General features: G+C 31.6%; 2 protein-coding genes across 2 annotated transcripts; both read left to right on the forward strand.

Moving 5' to 3' along the window:
* The first annotated feature begins 5,159 nt into the window (after positions 1–5,159).
* On the forward strand, positions 5,160–9,639 carry LOC132067945 (mitochondrial uncoupling protein 3). Its single transcript, XM_059461368.1, has 3 exons — positions 5,160–5,534; positions 8,853–9,438; positions 9,531–9,639. The coding sequence occupies exons 1-2, from the start codon at positions 5,160–5,162 to the stop codon at positions 9,393–9,395; spliced, it is 918 nt and encodes a 305-aa protein (XP_059317351.1). The 3' UTR covers positions 9,396–9,438; positions 9,531–9,639.
* A 6,461-nt stretch (positions 9,640–16,100) lies between these two features.
* Positions 16,101–20,691, forward strand: LOC132066823 (transcription factor MYB16-like). The gene is made up of 3 exons (XM_059460025.1): positions 16,101–16,540; positions 17,493–17,622; positions 19,733–20,691. Exons 1-3 carry the CDS (start codon positions 16,408–16,410, stop codon positions 20,496–20,498), a joined length of 1,029 nt encoding a protein of 342 aa, XP_059316008.1. The 5' UTR covers positions 16,101–16,407; the 3' UTR covers positions 20,499–20,691.
* The last annotated feature ends 243 nt before the right edge of the window (positions 20,692–20,934 follow it).

Here is a 20,934-nt window from a genome sequence, read left to right on the forward strand (position 1 = left end):
GCGATTATTTGGCAATAGAGAGAGGAGGCGCTGTGGCAGAACAATGGGTGTTCTGATTCCTTAAACCCTATCACAGTCGCGGCATGGTTATGAAGGCGACGATGAAAGTTTGTAGACTGTGTACTATCACCCCTTTACTTTTGAAAAGACAATAAGACACCATTTAGCTTATTCATTCCAATATTTATCAGAAAACAATCCTGACATAACGATATGGGTAATTGTGTCCGGTGTCTATCGAAAACAACCTCTCTTGAAGTAATGAATTGAAGTAATTTTTAAAAATTTACATTTTGAAAAGTCTGGACACTAACAAATTGGATGGTTGTTACCTATTGTATTATATCGTATGGTTATTTTAATATATTTATTTTGATTGATGTTTTAGTTTTATTGTCGTATTGCTAAATTCCTTATTATAGAACGACGAAAAGTCTCACATTTATATAATAACCGATTGTTGTGCGATTTTGTTTTTATCTTCTTCTTTTTTCCCTCTCATTTTGGCATTCAATAATCTTATTTTACTACTCTCTTTTTCTCTCTTTATAACTCTACATTGTATCCTACTTTTCTTTATAATATACTAAGTTTATTCTTCGTATTGTTGATGTGTGCATTATGTAATGAGAGAAAATGATACATTATGGAATTATTAGTAACAACCCCGCAAACAAGCTGTAAGATTGATGAACCCAAAAAAGAAAAGATGAAAAAACAACAAAAAAATCAACAATAACCGACAATTGGTAAAGAACTAGTTCAAACTTCAGTTCAAATTGTCTAAATTAAGACTTAGGGGTGTTAGGCCCAAGCCCAACTTCGAATTTAAATGCCTGAAGTTTGAAGTGAAGAAACAAATTTTTACTAATATTCTATCGGAGGTTTTTCTCGACAATTCCACCTTCAAATATGTATATTTGACGTTTGGGGCTATCAAATTAAACTTCATATACAGATTTTCAATTTCTAATATAATAGGGAAAACAACATATATATATATATATATATATATATGTTAAGGAGAAATATTCTGGCTTAACGTGACGATAGTTTTATTTATTCTAAAACATAACGATATATTCTGGCTTAAAACGTGACGGATTTTCATTTTTTTTTTCCAGAAAATATATTTTTTATATAAAAAAATGTTATATATTTTTTTTAAAAAAAAAATTATAATTTGTTTTTTTGCTCAAAGGCTTAAAAAATTACCTCAATTTTTTTTTGTATGAAAGCTATATGAAAAATGTATGAAATGTGTATGTGTAAGAAGTTTTTAATATAATTTTCATACACAAAATTGTGAACGAAAACTTTAAGCCTTGAATATTGTATGAAAGTTGTTATAATGTTGTTGTAATTGTATTAATTTTCCGGATCCCTAATATGAACTTTATATACGAAAAAATGTGAATGAAATTCTAAGTCTTGAGCGAGATATCACAATTTCATACCATTAATGCATAAAATTTTGAGCGTAATGTTTAAGCCTTGATCGAAATAAACACATTTAAATGCGTTCTTCATACATAAAATTTGAGCCAACTTTTTAAGCGCTTTGAGTAAGATATACATTTCATACACAAAAATTTGAGCGATTATTTTAAGTCTTGAATGTTGTATCAAGGTTGTATACAATGTTGTTGTAATTGTATTAATTTTACAGAAATCTAACATGAACTTTATACACGAAAATGTGAGCGAATTTTAAGACTTGAGCGAGATATAAATTTCATATTGTTTTCATACACACAATTTTGAGCGGATTTTTTAAGCCATGAACGAGATATACACATTTCATATATTTTTCATGCCGTTTTCATACACACAATTTTGAGCGAACTTTTTAAGCCTTGAGCGAGATATACAAATTTCATACATAAATTTTTGAGTGAAAAAAATATTTTTTTTAAAAAATATGCATTTAAAAAAAATTTAAAATTTTTTTAAATTTTTTTTATTTTATTTAAAAAGCATTTTTTGTATAGGGTTTGTAATGTTATGTTTTGTAAATATAAAACTATCGTCACGTTTCGTAAATATTTCTCCTTAAGATGTATATATATGTAATTGTCCCTTTCTAAGGGTAATATATGAACCTGAAGTTAATTTTAAAATGCATAATTTCTTAAAATTTTAGTTATACCTCAATTCTTTTTCAGTAGACCATGCCTTAAATAGTGATCCTCGAATATATTATCTTGGGCAATTGGCGCAAATGCCCTTCAAATGCGCTGGTCTTTAATTTTTGCCCCTTAATCGTGGTCTTTAATATTTGCCGCCTTCTGCTAAAAGATAATAAGAAAAAGACTTTCTTATCCTACCCATAACATATAAAAATCTAAAAGTCGTAATGAACCCCGAAACGTCCAATTAAACCTATCAATCATTTCAATGACAAACCTTTCAATCGTTCCATCGTTCGAACATTTCACGGAGAAATCTCCGTTGATTTTCTTTACGCTACAACATCGAAAAGATAAAATATATAATATATAGCGTTTCAATTGAATGTAATTCAACTCAATTTCATGCTTTATTAAGTTTAGATTTGTTAATATTTGAAAATAACAACAAATCATCTTACATGAACTAAACAACGATATGCGGTGAGATTGACATTGCGAATCATAATTTTACTCAACAACATAGAATTGATCAAATTTATTGCTTTGTTCTGATTTTATTAGTTTATACGTTCCGTTTGATTAGTATACAATGCTGAATGACTTAGACTTGAAATTATAGTAACTTCGAGTTGACAAAAAATAATCGAGGCAAAGTTCCTCAACAAGTATGTCGGAGGAGGCGAAAGTTTACTTTACAAAAGAACAAAGTATCTTTTTAGAGGCAAATTTCATTTTCATAAGCAAAATAAAAAAAAAATACACAAGTATTAAGAATTAGACAAGTATGCGGAGGAGGCGTGTTTACATTAGAAAAGAACAAAGTATCTTTGTTAGCGGCAAACTTTCATTTTTATGAAAAAAACAAAAATTTACGCAAGTGTTAAGAAATGAAAAGTATGTCGGAGGAGGCAGAAGTTCACTTTACAAAAGAACAAAGTATCTTGTTATAGGCAACTTTCATTTTCATAAGCAAAATAAAAATTACACAAGTGTTAAGAATTAGACAAGTATGCTTTAGGAGGAGGCGAATTTCACTTTACAAAGAACAAAGTATCTTTGTTAGAGGCAAGTATCTTTGTTAGGGAGGCAAACTTTCATTTTCATGAGCAAAGCAAAAATTTACGCAAGTGTTAAGAACTAGAAAAGTATGCGAGGAGGCAGAAGTTCACTTTACAAAAGAACAAAGTATCTTTGTTAGAGGCAACTTTCATTTTCATAAGCAAAATAAAAAAGTACACAAGTGTTAAGATTTAGACAAGTCTATGGGAGGAGGCGAGAAGTTCTGTTTTACAAAGAACAAAGTATCTTTGTTAGCGGCAAACTTTCATTTTCATAAGCAAAATAAAAAAATACACAAGTGTTAAGAATTAGACAAGAGCAATCCACGGAGGGGCAGAAGTTCACTTTAAAAAATTACAAAGTATGCCGTGAGAGGCAAACTTTCATTTTTCATAACCAAAACAAAAAAATACACAAGTGTTAAGAATTAGATAAATTATGGGAGGGGCAGAAGTTCACTTTAAAAAATTACAAAGTATGCGTGAGAGGCAAACTTTCATTTTTCATAACCAAAACAAAAAAATACACAAGTGTTAAATTAGACAAGTCTGTGGGAGGGCGAGAAGTTCACTTTAAAATTACAAAGTATGCCGTGAGAGGCAAACTTTCATTTTTCATAACCAAAACAAAACATTATTAACAAAACAACACCAAAAACACATAAGATTGCATAAAAATCAAAATTATTAACAAGAAAACACCATAAAACCAAGCACACGTAAATTAACCCAATTCGTGAAGTTATGCGGAACAAGCATAACTTTATGCCGGAACTGCATAACTTAACAGTTCAAAAATCAATAACTCTGTAGGACCAGCATATGTTGCCTCAAACAAACACATTCTTCACAAAACAGGATTATTAAATAAAAAGAAATAATAACATAAAACAGTTCATGTGCAAAACTTCAATGATTCAACAAAAGAAAACCAAAAACGCATATCAAAATCAACTAAAACATATTAACATTCATAATACGACATTAAAAAAAAACTAAAATATATACATGGGGAATGAAACTAAAAGTTCAAAAAATCATCGTACACTATAACAAGACATTATCATTTTAAATAAAAAAGGATCAATTAAATATAAAAAATGATGAAGACAAATATATTAATTCAACAAATAACAATTTAACATAAAAACAAATATTGAAGCTTGAGCAAAAGATCCAAATTCGTACCTACGTTTTAGAACATATGAGACAAACACAAAAGCAGAGGAGGAGGAAAGAAGAAGCAAAAAAAAAAAAAAGGGGGCAAATGACGAAATAAAAAGGATTTTAATGGGGTAAGGATAATTTACAAAAACTTTTTTTTTAAACAGTAGCGGCAAGGGCAAATTTAAAGAAGACATAAATGAGAGGCGAAATATAAAAATAGACCCACCTAAAAGAAGGGCACTCCGCGCAAAAAAAAGTATTATCTTCGGCCACCAATCTTAGCCATGGGCCAGAAGTTGAAGATGGGCCAGCTTCAAAGATGAGTGTTTAAGAACACTGATGGCCCTTTGTCTCAATTTTGCACTGGTCTTTAATTTTTGTTGCCCAATGTAAATAACTTTTTAACAGGTCATAAATTTATATTTTAGCATCATAATATTTCAAAAGTTATGTTCCATTTTCTTAAAAAATTTATGCCCCACTATACATTAGTTCAATTTTCAAGGACAAAAATCAAAGACACATCCCATTTAAATTGCAAAAATTAAAGATCAACATAAAATAAGGCTAAAAGTCCAAAGGATCTGCAATTTCTCTTAGCAATAGAATTAATGTTTAGCGGGACATTAATTCTTTAAGGAAATTGAAGATAACTTTTGAGAGACTATGATGCGAAACTATGAACTTAAGTCCGGTGAAAAAATTGTTTGCCAAAAATTAAAGACCAGCACAAAATAAGAACAAAAGTGCAAATGACCCTTTCTGTAACACTGATGTCCCTCGGGCTGGAACACTAGCTCAAATGAAAGCCCAAGAGGTAAGCAATGGCCGGAAAGCCCATACAACAAAGATAACACTAACGGCGATTTCAGCAATGACGGCCGAAACGGCGACGTTTCCGGTTGACCTCATCAAAACTCGGCTTCAACTCCACGGCGAATCTCTCGCCTCATCTCACCGGACATCAGCCGTTCGATTAGTATCAGAGATCTTACGAAACGACGGCGTTTTAGGACTATACAAAGGATTGTTACCAGCAATTATAAGACATCTTTTTTACACTCCAATTCGAATAGTTAACTATGAGTTTTTAAGGAATTTTTTAGTTCCTGATGATCATACTCTTTCTCTGTCAAGTAAAGCTGTAATTGGTGGAATATCTGGTGTTATTGCTCAGGTATACTCTAATCTCATTAATTTTGGAGTTACATTGTTGTATTGAGCTGAAAAAATCAATATCTCGTGTTTGAATTGATTATTATTCTGAATTATAATGGAAAAAAAGTTTGAAACATAAAAATGTTACTCCATCCGTTTCAATTTGTTAGTCTTGTTTAAAAAAAGAATGTCTCTTTGCCTTTTTTTGCAACTCTTAACTTTCCACATGGGACATGGCATGTTTAAGACTACAAAATTAAAGACATTCCAGGTATCTTTAGTTAACAATATTCAAAAGCTTTTCTTTCTTTCTTAAACTCTTTCGGTCAAAACCATACAAACAAATTGAAACGGAGGGAGTAATAGAGAAGATGTCACATGAAACTTGAAATAATAGAGGTGGCACAGTACCAAACCCGCAAGGGTGGCTCAGTTGGTTGAGCATGGGGCTTTCATAATTAGGTCTAAGTTTGAAACCCCCGCCTACGACGAGAGGATTTACCTTCTCGGGTCGAGCTCGTCTCACGGGACTTGCCTAGTGCGGGTTATCTCTCCCGTGTGATTTGCGAGCTATTGCAGAGGCTCGGCGATTACCGTGCGCGCACGGGGTGGAAGGCGTGGTTCCCATGTCATCAAAAAAAAAAAAAAGATAGCACAGTACCAATCTGTTTCATTTTATGTGATGGAATTTGACTAGACAGGGAGGAAGAATTTAGTTTGATTTATGTATTTTATTAGTAGTAGAAGAAAATGTAATAAAAACTGGATGAAAAGTAGTTTGATAAGGAAAACTTCTATTCAAGTTTTAAACTTTAAATAGTTAAACGAATTTGGAAGGGGGGCCTTGGCGTAACTGGTAAAGTTGCTGCCATATGACCAGGAGGTCACGAGTTCGAGCCGTGGAAACAACCTTTTGCAGAAATGCAGGGTAAGGCTGCGTACAATAGATCCTTGTGGTCCGGCCCTTTCCCGGATCCCGCGCATAGCGGGAGCTTAGTGCACCAGGCTGGCCTTTATAGTTAAATGAATTTGGATTATTGAAAAGTTGTAAAAGTTGGTATCTAACAATATTATTAAGTGGATTAATGTCAAAAAAAATTCCAAGATGGAAAGCTAGTTACATTTTTTGAAACAGAGTGTTTTAATTTACGTTAAACTTGAATCATGTGATAGAAGTAGTTTGTCAATTAAAGTAGCTCAATTTTTTTTTTTTTTGGGGGGGGGGGGGGGGGGGGGTGTTGAGGAGTGTATGCAGTCAATTGGTCATGCTTTTCAGGATGTTCTGTTGCAGCATGTGTAGAAAAATGGCTGTTTAAGTCCTTCAGGAATAACTACTTTTGTTAGAAGGTGAAAGTTGATGAACATTTGACTAAATTTCGTTAAGATGGAGTCGGATCCTTTCAGGAAAATGTCTTATAATGAAGAGTTATTTTCTTTACCATTTTCCTACGTTGAGTAGGAAGCTTATTGATGATAATAGCGGGTAGATGATAGTAGTGATGGAAGGTGGTGGCAGCAAGGGGTGGTTCTGGGTGCCCGCAACATTTCTGGACCTGGTCGGTCGGATACGATGGAGACTGCAGTATCAAGAGTTTGATAGATGACTAATGCAGTGAGTGATTAGAGCTGATATCTCCTTTATTTTGCGAAATTTGTTCATTTGGAAAAGATTTTTCGTGAGTTAAAACAGTAAAAAGAATATCAGGAAATACTTCCAGAGAAGATCTCTTTTAATCAGAGTGCTTCAAGCGAAGATATTTTTAATCCTACCAAATTTAGTCTAATGACTTTTTGCTGGTCTGCACCTATTGGATTTGGATACCAACCCAGTCAGAAAATTCAGTGTAATAGAGCCTTGCCTTAGTGCTTGATGCATAAATGACTTCAAGGTTGTGGGGCTTGTGGCAACCAGACTAGTTATACTTAGACCAAAATAAAAGGGATTCAAATCAATCATCTTTGTCTCAATGGCAAATTAGTTAGGTGAGCGATATTGATCCTTTGTACCCATAAATAATAATACTAAATAATATACTTAATGGGCAGCAACTTAGGAGATTTCTAGAGTGAGAGGTTCTCTAATATCACATTTACCCCTACGTGGACATACAAGTCCTAAACAGAACAAAAAGACTTATCAAAACCACTACATTTTAATCTCTACTAGTTGGTATCGTTTGTATGTATTTTTTGCTTTCATTGTGGTCTGTTCTTAGCTAAGTCTGCTTAATTTTTAAAAATGTAAATGTTAATATTGAACTTGTTTTCTATAAGCGGTCAATAGTCATCTTGTTTATAGGGCGGATTGCCTCATTCTTAGTGTCCCCGCTTCTTTAGCTTACTTTAGATGAAGATTAACCTTTCGAAGAGGAAGCAGACAAATTAAATTAGATCCTCCTTTGCACTTAAAAGAAATAGAAGGAAAAGTGTTTTTTTAATTGATTCATCACAATCTGAATTGAGTGAAGCAACTGATTATACATAATTCTTTAGGGAATATAAATCCCTCTATTAGATTATTGATTACTTTGTCAATTCTTTGTTTCCGTGGTGCTGCCGAACTTTTGATTAACTGGATCAAGGACTAGGGATAAGGTCTGCGCACGCATCACACTCCCCAGACCCCACTTGTGGGATTACATTGGGTATGTTGTTGGATGAAGGACTAGGGATCACCAGAACAGAACTTGGGTCACTTGCTTGTCATCATTTGTTATTTTTGTGGAACAGAACAAACAAGGTTCTTTTTAGCTACACCATTCTTTTAGATCATTTTGGTCATTCCAAGTAATTTGCAGCTGTCTTAGACATTCTTCGGACCAGTTTCCTTTGTTTTGAAATTATTTACTCTACCTAGAGATAGATGCTGATAGGTACCCTTGGAAGGGTTTATGAAGCATGTGTCCACTGATGTCTGTTGAATATATTTAGCACTCGATTATTTTTATGGAAACTAGTTCCTTTTTATCTCTCCACTGTTTATGTTTTTTGTCTCTAATAACCTTTTCTTCTTTCAAAATCTCTGGAATCCTATAGCTCTGTGCATGTTGGGAAGAATGTGAAGTATGATCAGCTAATGCTAAGTTGAAATGTTGAATTGCTAAGCTGAGAAAATGTGAGTATGATGGGCTATGTGTCCCAAAAGATAAGATAAAAAAGAAAGAAATTGAGAGAAGTGCAGAAAAGAAGTGAATTATGAAATGTGCAGACTTTTTAGTTTGCAGGTTTGTTGTGCTTAAGCTTTCAATTTGCTTCCTTCGCTTAAGCTTTCAATTCTCTTCCTTCGGCAGCATTCATTGTGGAACCCGTCATAGTTGCTTGTCTTCTTGTGATCCAGGTTGTGGCAAGCCCAGCTGATCTTGTCAAAGTTAGGATGCAAGCAGACAGTAGAATGGCAAGTCAGGGTCTGCAACCTCGATATTGCGGGCCATTTGATGCTTTCAACAAGATTATCCGGACTGAAGGCTTCAAGGGACTTTGGAAGGGTGTGCTACCAAATGTCCAGAGAGCTTTTTTAGTTAACATGGGAGAATTGGCTTGCTATGATCATGCAAAACGCTTTGTTATCAATAACAACATAGCGAATGATAATATTTATGCGCACACGTTATCATCTATAATGTCAGGCCTGTCAGCAACTACATTGAGCTGTCCAGCAGATGTGATTAAGACAAGAATGATGAATCAGGCTGCTGATAAGCAAGGGAATTGTAAATATAGGAACTCCTTTGATTGTCTTGTCAAAACTGTTAGAGTTGAAGGACTCAAAGCATTATGGAAGGGATTCTTTCCTACGTGGGCAAGGCTTGGCCCTTGGCAATTTGTATTCTGGGTATCATATGAGAAATTCCGACAAATTGCTGGTCTCTCTTCATTCTAACCAATTCATCATGCTGTGCGCTATATAAAACAGTAGAGCAAAGGTTCGTACTGATCTTTGATTTATGTATGTATGTATGTTGTATCTTGGTGACTGTTTGAGAAACCCTGTATGCTTCTTTACTCCCTTTTACAGGAAAATTGGGGGGACAAAGTTCTCTACTTGGAATTATTCAGTATTGGATAAACGCTCCCATTTCCTCTACTTGAGCCATTTAAACTATTTGCTGTCTGTTCTTAATCGAAAAGTTGGTATTTCTCATATTTGTTGGAAAGTTCAGAAACAACCAATTGGCAGTGTCAATATGCAGAAGGCATCACTATTCTTGTTCTTAAATTGAATTGGAGGGCAATTCGTTGGAAAAACAATACATGTGTCAGTAGGGTGTTGTAAAATTTAGTAAGAAGTGATAAGAAAATATATTTTGGGTCTAACTCAACCTCATAAGATAACTCATAGCTCATGAGACCAGGAAAAACCCCATCCCCGCGTTGGACAAAAAATAGCGAGTGGGGCGCATTATCCTTCGAGCTTCGAACTGTGCTTAACTCTTCGTGATTTCTCGGTTATCCAAAAGGAATTTCCATTTCTTGTGATTATGATGAATGAAGAAATTTTTTGATAAAATATATTTGCTCATGTCTTCTTTGATGGTATCATCTGATATATGAACACTATGATGCAAGAGAATAATATTGTTTTAATTAATTCTTTTCTTAATTACCTCTTCGTAGTTCATACATACCCACCACGCACAAGTCAGAACTATATATTTCTGAAACACAATATCAATGCATAGCTGCTATAATTCCTTGTCATGCATCAGTTGTATCATTACGCTATCCATATTGCATGTCTCAATTAACCATTTCAATACAATTACTCTCGTGTCTCAGTAGCAGACCACTATAATTGCCCTCATTAAAAATGAATACATACCATCCCACTGTTCACGTAGACCTACTATTTGATTTTTCATGTGTCATTAATTTTATTTCCAATATGCATTTATTCTATCCTCCAACCACACATCATAATATGCTATATATAAGCATATGGTTACATGTTCGGCCATAATTGACGAAGCTAGACCGGCGGAAAAGGTTTCATCCGAACCCCTTCTCCGGAAAAATATTGTATATATACTAGACTTTTTGTTAATGTATATATAGTAGATGTTGGCCATAATTGATTTAGTTAGACACTTTCATCCGATTCTCCGGAAAATATTGTATATATACTAGCTTTTTGTTAACGTATATATAAAGAGATACGCCGAACCTTCACGAAAATCTTGCCTGTGATATATATATCTACTCTAGTTCCTGTGATGTTTATCTGCTCTGCTTTATCATTCTTATGTCTTTTCTCAATTCATTGATGTATTATAATACTATATCATTACGACATCACAAGACAGTTTATAGTTTAATTGCTTGTGATGAAACATATCGATGACACATAATATATTTTTAACAAGAAATTAAAAGAAAATTAGAGCTTCTCGCACTGAAAGATGAAATAAGTAAAACTAAATTAAAACACTAATACTGACAGAGATGGCCAGAACATTGATCAGAAATTGATTTGAGTTTAAATTATCAAACCAAACGAAAAACGGGAGCTCGAGTTTAAAGCATTCAGTGGTCAGGGCTCAAAATAATTAATTATAATGCATTTTAATTTAGACCTCCGTAGCATATTAATTACTAACAGGAGAGGACAAAATCATAAATTATAATGTCCCATCCTGTATGTTGCATTATTATAGCAATAAAGTTAAGTACAGCATTATATTTTCCACCAAATCTGCAAAAATCAATTTATTATAAAGCCTGTATTTATGTACTTATTTTCAATTAATAATAGCCATACACTTGCAAATATTAAACATAGTAAATAGTAAAAACGCTTTACACGTGGGTACCATTAATAACCACCAATCATTCACCTTTTCTCAAATCATATTACTTCACTAATTAAGATCTATTTTTTCTCTTAAAATATCAAGTTCTTGAATTTGGAGAATAATTATAATACTAGTGAATTAGTCCGCCTTTGCGTGGTCGTAAGACACTTTACTAAATATAAGAAATAATAATTTTATAAATTTAATTAATATTTCTACTTAAAAAATTTATTCTATAAGTTGATCATATAACGAATGTAAATATTGTAAGTAATTTTCAATTATAATGCTGCAATTTACATACTTCAAGCACCGCATATGTTATAAGCTGTAATATTTCAAAATTACAAACTTCTATCAATGACTTAAGCAACATATCGAAAGTCGTTTTTATATATTAATCAATTAGTTTTTTTTTTTTTTTTTTTTTTTAAATTTCTAAAGAATGAAAAGAAGTTTGAACAATTATAATAGAACTGTTTACTATAGTGTATTCCATTGAGAAAAAGAACATGATAATTCAATACATGACGGGGTGGAGAAATTTTTTTTAGCTCGAAATAAAGTCTTATCCACATGTGAAACCATGCTATGGAGTACAATAAGTTAGGTATTCTCTTTAGGCCCTGTGGTAAAAAAAAATAGGATTCTTTGTATCGTCATTTCATATGACTGTGCATTGTCCTTCACAACTCTTCATTGTTACCTCTATTACCATAATAAATAAATTATTTGGAGGAGGGGAGATGAGCCCAAATTGACGAACAAACTAAGATCAATGAAAAAAAAAAAAGTACCTTATCTTGGCCTATAAAATGTGTCACATCGTATCAATATTTGATGGATATTAATGTCATAATTATAGTTAATTTTTTCAATAAAAAAATTAATGCTTCTACTATCTTTTCATAATTCCTTTAATAAGCTATATAAAATTCTTTGAAGAAAGAAGATATATTATTTGTTATAGTAGTGGAAGACTTGATCCTTAGAATTAGAAAGAGAGAAAAGTACCCGACAAAATACGGAGCAATGGAGGACGGAACAACATTACTAAAATATTCAATGACTTTGAGGAGGCTCCCGCGCAATACCTATCTCGCTCGAAGGATCTATGGAAAGAACGTCCCACTACCAATTCCTATCACATTAATAAAATACAGATCTGAAACATTTTAGGTAAAATATGAAACAACTCTTTAAATCATATATTTATTTTTGAATATGTAAGACGAAAAAAAATTATGAAAAAGATTTAAAGAAAATAGTAATGAAGAATATTAGGAACGCAAACATAAGATGTCACGTGTTTTTTTTTTCTTTCCTCTAAAGCGTTCTTTTTAGTATTTTGTTTTTTTAATATGAACTATGCACAATTATGTCAATATTAACATCATTTTCATTCCCTCAAACAAAAATTATAAGAAAAGGAAAAAGGACTAAAAAGAAATGAAAAAGGTAAAAAAACGAAAACAAAAAAACAATTAGTATATGTGTTCCGTGTTCGATGGAATCAAATTCCCAAATTTCTAGTACTTACCATTTCCTTTTTATTTTTGTTTTATTCCATTTATTTCTTTCCTTTCTTTAGTGTATTCTATTTTCTATTTAGCTTAAAATATATCATTTGTAAATATTTTAAACAATAAAATCGAAATTAATACTATAAAACATCTTTTTCTATATTTCATGAATTTTCTACTAATTACTAAATAATGAACATTAGATGGCAAGTATTAAGATTTTTATTATCAAAAAATACCATTCACATTATTCAAAGAAAAGAAAAATAAATAAAATTGAAAGAAGACCCAAAATTAAAGGAAAGAAAATTTTGACTTCCAAATAGCAGAACACGTCAATGACGGAATTAATTTATAGCATCTCCCTAATTGATCTTATTTCTTATAGTACTTTCTTTCTGTAAATAATTCCCCTCTATTTTTTTTTTCCCTTTTTGTCTGTTTGTTCCCTTTTTATTCCCTCTCATTAATTCCGTTTAAATTACCAGGGCAAATCTTTTCAATTGTCATCCTAATTTCCTATAAAGTTCCATAAATAAATATTTATTCATCATTAGTTCTCTTACCATTTTAGAATGGTCACTTTGATTCTTTATTTGATTTTAAATATCGTTGCCCCTCAGATTGATCTTGTATATATATATATATGCATGCTCTCCTCACACACACGTTCAATCAGTTTTTTCTTTCCCTTTTAATTCTCAACAATTACAATGTTATAACTCCAGCAATTAAAAATGTCATAACTGCATATTAAAGGTTTGTTTTCTTCCTTCTATCTTCTTCTTTTAGGATTGTTTTTAAATCATAAAAACAAGGAAAATGCCAAAAAAAAAGGAGAAAAGAATAAATACCAATGGAGGCCATAGAGAGGTGCCACATCACCTTGTCTATGCCTAGTTTTATATTATATATAGATTACGAGATGCATGCCCCTAGATAATATCATTAAACATTTGATTAAAAGATATTATCACCTTCTAAATAATGTACATTTCTTCCCATATTGTTTCTATTTTTTATTTCTTATTGCAGAACATCGAAAGTGCTTGCATGCAGTGACTTGATTTCATGCAAACAATACAAAATTATAAAACCATTAAATTACCCACAGAATGTGAAAACGTATCTATACACATAGATTGTTATTCAAATATGACGAAGGTGTACGAAGTGTATACATAGACTTGCTGTTGAAAGGAAAAGAAAAGTACTCAAAACATTGAATCTATTCAATGATATGCTCACATAGCAGGAAGGACTCCGTAGTGCATAAATGCACTTGATGTTAAAAATAAAAAAAATCTTTTAAAATAAAAAGGTACTCAAAAATTTAAATTCTGGGTAATTATTGTCTAAATAATTAATATTCCATATGTTCCAATAACACGAACTTATTTGATTTTAGTCCGTTTCAAGAAGAATGATCCCTCAAAATTTCATATTTTACACTTAATGAGAACCTTTTATAGGCACACAAATTTTATGATATGTTTAAGATCAGAGGTGGATCTAGAGGGTCCATTACGTGTTTTACAGTGAAGGGAAAATGACATATAGGGTACGGGTAACTACTTAAGACTCTTTATTACAAAACATAACAATAGTTTTTCTTATTTACAAAACATAATTATAAATTTACAAAATATAACGGATTTTCATTTTCCATACTTTTTTATTTGTTTTTTTTTTTAATTTTTACTTTTCGCTCAAGGTCTAAAAAGTTCACTCAAATTTTTGTGGATGAAAACTGTATGAAAATATATGAAATTTGTATATGTGAGCGAAATGTTTAATACAGTTTTCATACACAAAATTTTGAGCTAACTTTTTAAGCCTTGAGCGAGATATACACATTTCATACACAAAAATTTGAGCGACTTTTTAAGCCTTGAATGTTGTTGCAGTTGTATTAATTTTTCGGAAACATACCTTGAACTTTATACACGAAAAATGTGAGCGAAGTTCTAAGTCTTGAGCCAGATATACATATTTCATACCGTTTTCATACACAATTTTGAGCAAATTTTTTAAGCCTTGAATCAGATATACACATTTGATACATTTTCATACACAAAAATTTGAGGAAACTTTTTAAGCTTTGAGCGAGATATACACATTTCATACAGTTTCATACACCAAATTTTGAGCGGAAAAAAATTGCTTTTGTAAGAAATCTATTGTTATGTTTTGTAAACTGAAAAGTTTCGATATATTTTGTAAATAATATTCTTATTATGTATATGTAGGTCAATCACCCGTGACTTGAACCCAATTATAACTTTTACTAAGACCCTATATAACCTAGCTAGCTGTTATTGTAGTATACAACTTGAGACTGTAGGAACTTATAAATTTCAAATATTGGATCTGCATCGGCTTAAGATCACAAATTTCTAAAGTCTTATTTTTACTATAGTCACGCAAATGTTATGAGAATCACAAATTTCAAAAGTCTTAGTTTTACTGTAATCACACAAACGTTATGACATGTTTATAATCACAAATTTCAAAAGTTTTCAATTTTTTTTTAAACTTCATGCTTGGTCAAATAAATTCACATAAATTCAACGAAGGTAGCACTTGTTTTTTTGTAATAGACATGGACAGAGTGAAGCATTTTTAAATTTTTAGGGGTATGAGTTTGATATTTTGCCAAAATGAGTAGTATTTGTGCGGAGAGCATGACATATTGGTTAATAATAACTGTCAATATACTTTGCAATATAAAGTTAGCTGAGATCTCCCCAACGATGTCGTCAGAGTACGAAGTCCTATTTATGGTTCTTAAATAAATGTACATCTCATCTTTGGTTGTACAATAAGTCATCCGGATACCCGACATGCAAATTTATGAAAGGGGAACATGTTGTTCACAACATATATGAGAAAGGAGAAATTTGTGGAAATTTTCCTGGGTTTACTGTATTTGGATTACTTCTTCTATAGTGTATTTAAATAGTAAACATCAACATGCAGTAGCACAGGTTAGTTACAATTTTACTCGACCTCTAATGCTTTTTCCCTCGAGTTTCCTTTTATTTTTAATGACTTGCACGTAGTTAAAAGAGTTGATTAGTAGCTCAAACCTCAAAAGACATTAAACAGAGGCCCTTAAGTAGTAATATATGCATCACACCATTACAGAATGTCCGATATTTATATCGAGTGATCTAAAAGCTCATCTTGGTACATAATTAAAAGATAGAACAAAAAAAAAAAAGGGTATAGATATAGCAATTTGTGGAACAATGGGGATGATTTTCATCAATGAACCGCGAAGTAGAGAATTTGGTAGTTCAATAGTATTATCTTCTCCATCACCTGCCTGAAATTCCAACATTGTAATTAAAGCCTGAAATTATGTGCTGCTATGATTACCACACGTTAGGAACTTGTACCCCCTTTAACATTTATTTTACATCCCAGCTAACTCTCCTATCACACAAATCTTCATTTGGTGCCTCTATAAATACTCCCAACTAGGCCTTTCCACATACCATCTCTCATTTCCACAAAAAGAAAGATACAAATAACAAACTTTTCTTGATTTTTTTCTTGCTATTAAGGTAATTTTAAAATGGGAAGGTCCAAGTGTTGTGATAAGGAGGGTTTGAAGAAAGGGCCATGGACACCTGAAGAGGACCAGAAACTCTTGTCTTGCATTGAGGAACATGGTTATGGTAGCTGGCGTGCTTTGCCTGCCAAAGCTGGTACTATTATTTGTTTGCAACACTTATAAGATTTAAGATAGTTGTTACTTATTAAATTGTGTGACCACATATTATATTGTAAACCCTTTTAATTATTTGAGTGTGGTACTGATTCTTTTTCATGGGTCAATCACGTAGTGGCAGAGTAAGGAATTTTACTAAGGGGCCTTTTGGTTAGAAACTAGGGTATCGCGAGATTATAATCATGTGATTAAATCCAGGACTATAACCATGATAACTGATCCACCTTATATATGCAATAAGTTATCTTGATTATATATAGTCCTGAATTTAGTACCGGTTTTAGCTAATACCTCCAGGCTCCAACCAGAGCGCTCAAGATATATTAATGTATATGTGTAAGAAGTTAATTTTGACCTATGTATACAGTGGAGTATAATTTTCTATATACACAATATAATTTTTTGAAATCGACCACCCTTGGCTCCTGCAAGCACGTGATAGTATTTGATGAAAATGAGTGACGCTGAGACTTAATCTTTAACGTGGCTCAGATACTCTTGTTGAATTGTATGATCATTTAATTTAAAAGTTTAAATATTTAGTAAATACTTTTTTGTTTACTTATATATATATATATGTATATATATATATATATATATATATATATATATATATATATATATATTTATATATATATATATATATATATATATATATATATATATATATATATATATATATATATATATATATATATATATATATATATATATATATATATATATATATATATATATATATATATATATATATATATATATATATATATATATATATATATATATATATATATATATATATATATATATATATATATATATATATATATATATATATATATATATATATATATATATGTATATATATTTATTTTTATTTAGTATTTGCCATCATGATTTTGATCTCTTTTTTCTTCTTCCCTTTTTAGGTTTGCAGAGATGTGGGAAGAGTTGTAGGCTTAGATGGATAAACTATCTAAGGCCTGATATCAAAAGAGGAAAGTTCAGTTTACAAGAAGAAAGAACCATCATTCAGCTTCATGCTCTTCTTGGTAACAGGTATATATCACATTAATGGACTGTAGTAGTAGTAGCTAGTAAACAAAAAAAAGACAGCAAATGATGATAGAACTCATAAATTGTTAGTTACCTTTGTTTCTGTCACATTCTTTCTCAGAGTCACTGTTTTCTTCTCTTTTAGTATGCAACAAATAGGCTTAATGCTACTTATGATACTGTCTATGATTAATAGTTCCCTAATATAGTAGTGTGCACATTCAATTAGTATCACCATTGATTATCCATACATACAGCTTTTTTGCCATATAATATTGCCAGAAAAAAAGTGGTAGTACAGGTAGTAAACCATGATATATGAAGTTAAGACTGAGTAATTTTGGTTAAATTATGTGATCATCATCGAAAAGTTAAAACTATTACAAAATCCCACCTTTAGTATTTAAATATATTTTCAACACACCTCCTCATGTCCGCATCTAATAATTTTTTTGTCAAATAAGTGGAAAATTCCTTTTCTGATGACAAGTGACAATGAGATTGGCATCCTAAACATCTCTTTGCTCTAATATCATGTTGAGTAAAGTATCTTAATTTATTAAGAAAGTACACTTTTATTATTACTTAATTACATATATCTTCAACAACTTCGTCATTGTAATCATAATAATCAGCATCAAATATTATCTCATTATTATTAATTCTTTTTTCATGGAGGACCATGTAACCCCATTAGTAGACACTGACTTTTGTATCTCTCACATAGGGGCATACAAACTAAACCGACAAACCGCACCAAATCGATAAATCGAGTCAAATCGAAAAAAAAACTCGACTAGTGATTTGGTTTGACTTGGTTTGGTGTTCAAAAAAAAACCCCGACCATAATTGGTTTGGTTTGGTTTTAGCTAAAAAAAGTCAAACTGAACCAAACCAACCCGATATTACATGTATTCAATTTTTAAAATATTTCTTGGTAATGTAATTTATAAATATTTCTTAAATTTTTTCGTAGTTTTTTTTTTATCTATTATCATATTATTCAAACTTGAACTTATTTTAAATGTCGATAAGTTTTATATCCTATGGATATTAGTAATTCAAATAAAGTCCAAATCAAAACCAACTCAACACTAATGCCAACAAAAGAAATTCAATTTACCACTAGGAATGACAATAATGTTGGATATCTATTCTTTAATTTTGCATAATTGATTTAGAGAGTGAAAATACATAACTTAAATTTTTTTCTTTGTCATGTAATTAACACTTATTAGTCGTACTTATTTTAGCATGACTTAGTATTTTTAGATTATGGTCATTTTCTTTATGTCTTATTAATTAGCAATATTTATTTTAACGGATTTTATTATCTTTCGTTGAATATTTTAATACAATGTCATCACTCTTCTCACATTTTGTGTTATTTTCTTAAGAAACACCTTAATTATATAGATCTTACTAGGACTAAAGAAATATTTGAAGTAAAAGTTATATGTTTGTCTCAAAACTATTCCGAAAAAAACCCGAAAAACCTGAGAAAACCGACTAACCCGAGAAAACCCGAGGTTGAAAAACCCGAATTTTATTGGTTTGGTTTGGTGTATAAATTTAAAAACCCGACGCAATTGGTTTGGTTTGGTGTTTAAAAAATCCGAACCAACCCGATCCATGTACACCCCTACTCTCACATATGAAAACTGCCAACGTCAGATAGTAGTACCACTCGGCAAAAAAGATAGTAGTACCATCGATTTACTACTCTTCCTCCCTCTCTCTACACATACATACAAGCATACAATTATAGTACTATTCAGTCATAAATGTATAGATACGAATGGTTGGACGTTTTATTAACGTTCCAAGACTATCTAACGTTCGATCGATATTTTCCTAATCAATAAACAAATTTAGGAAATTGTTCGCTAACCTGCTAAATAGCCCGTAACTAACATAAATTTTTAATAATATGTTGCTAAATAGGATTAGCAATAATTTTTTTACTGTTTAGCTATAGAAGTTGTCCGTGACTAATTCCTATTTATTTTGTAGTGAATTACACTATAATTTCATTTTTCATGTCACGTTTTTCATGTGTGATTATTAGATTAAATTGACAGGGTTTAATTTGTTCGTTTTTGTCATTTATCAGATGGTCAGCAATAGCAACTTATTTGCCAAGCAGAACAGACAACGAAATAAAAAACTACTGGAACTCACGTTTGAAGAAAAAATTAACCAAAATGGGCATTGATCCAATGACTCATAAGCCAAAAATCACAGATAACAATGGTGCCTCTTCAACTACTCAATCAAAATATGTTGCAAACCTTAGTCACATGGCTGAATGGGAAAGTGCTCGACTCGAAGCAGAAGCTAGACTTGTTCGTACGTCAAAAGATTCTAAAATCCTCTTCAATAACAATAAAACTCACAAGTACCAAATTCCTCGACCTTATTATCAACTCCCTTGTCTTGACATATTAAAAGCATGGCAAAGGGCTAGCACAAAATTACCAACAACAAATGACATTAGTACCATTCTCCCTGATGGTTTTGCTAGTAACAGTCCGAAGAACAAAAACCTCGAATCATCGATACCATTAACGGGGAATTTGGTCATGAACAATGTACCAACTACTGTGAAAGTTGGTGAAAATCTTCCTTTGCCTACAATCAACTCATGTTTTGAAGACCCTTTCTCACAGAAAGAGGATCTCCAAACAGAACTTCCAAGTTTCATGCAGGAGTTTTCAGGGCTATTTCCGGAATATACACAAAATTCAGCAAATTATTCTACTGGACAATTGGATAATTTTATGGGAAGCTGCTCTGGGGATTTTGAAGATAACAAGTTTAATTGGAACAATTTCCCTAATTATTTGGCCAATTCACCTATTGGTTCTCCAGTATTCTGAGTGTTCATGTTGTTCTACTAGCTATAGAAAATTGTACTACTTTTAGTTTTTGTTTTATGACTATGGTAGCACTTTAGATGTATTAGCAGGATTTGTAACGCTAGCTCCTTATTAGCGGGAAGTTTAGTTATGAAATGATTTGATTAAAATTTAAATCGTGTATCCTTACTTTTTTCAATTTTTCTAATGTTCCCTCTGCTTCGTTGTATGTGGCAAAGTACAGAGTACAATGGACAAATTAATGTATGTGAATTCGGACATGTAATTATTGTGGGGTCCAGCCCCATAAATTGAGGAAGAAAAATCTTCCCTTTTCATATGTGCAAATCTGCACTTCTTCAAAATGGCAGTAAACGTTGAAGAATTGGCACTGGCCAATTAATGCCAAGAGAAAATTGGCACACTCCATCTCTATAAATAGGGAGCCCTTGATCAG

Source organism: Lycium ferocissimum, chromosome 8, assembly GCF_029784015.1.
Source record: "Lycium ferocissimum isolate CSIRO_LF1 chromosome 8, AGI_CSIRO_Lferr_CH_V1, whole genome shotgun sequence".
Lineage (NCBI taxonomy): Eukaryota > Viridiplantae > Streptophyta > Magnoliopsida > Solanales > Solanaceae > Lycium > Lycium ferocissimum.

Bases quoted from the DNA above. Each gene is read 5' to 3' on its own strand.
- LOC132067945 (XM_059461368.1), top strand. From the start codon at position 5,160: ATGAAAGCCCAAGAGGTAAGCAATGGCCGGAAAGCCCATACAACAAAG. The intron at 5,535-8,852 runs GTATACTCTAAT...CTTGTGATCCAG, and splicing joins TATCTGGTGTTATTGCTCAG to GTTGTGGCAAGCCCAGCTGA.
- LOC132066823 (XM_059460025.1), top strand. From the start codon at position 16,408: ATGGGAAGGTCCAAGTGTTGTGATAAGGAGGGTTTGAAGAAAGGGCCA. The intron at 16,541-17,492 runs GTACTATTATTT...TTCCCTTTTTAG, and splicing joins TGCTTTGCCTGCCAAAGCTG to GTTTGCAGAGATGTGGGAAG. The intron at 17,623-19,732 runs GTATATATCACA...GTCATTTATCAG, and splicing joins CATGCTCTTCTTGGTAACAG to ATGGTCAGCAATAGCAACTT.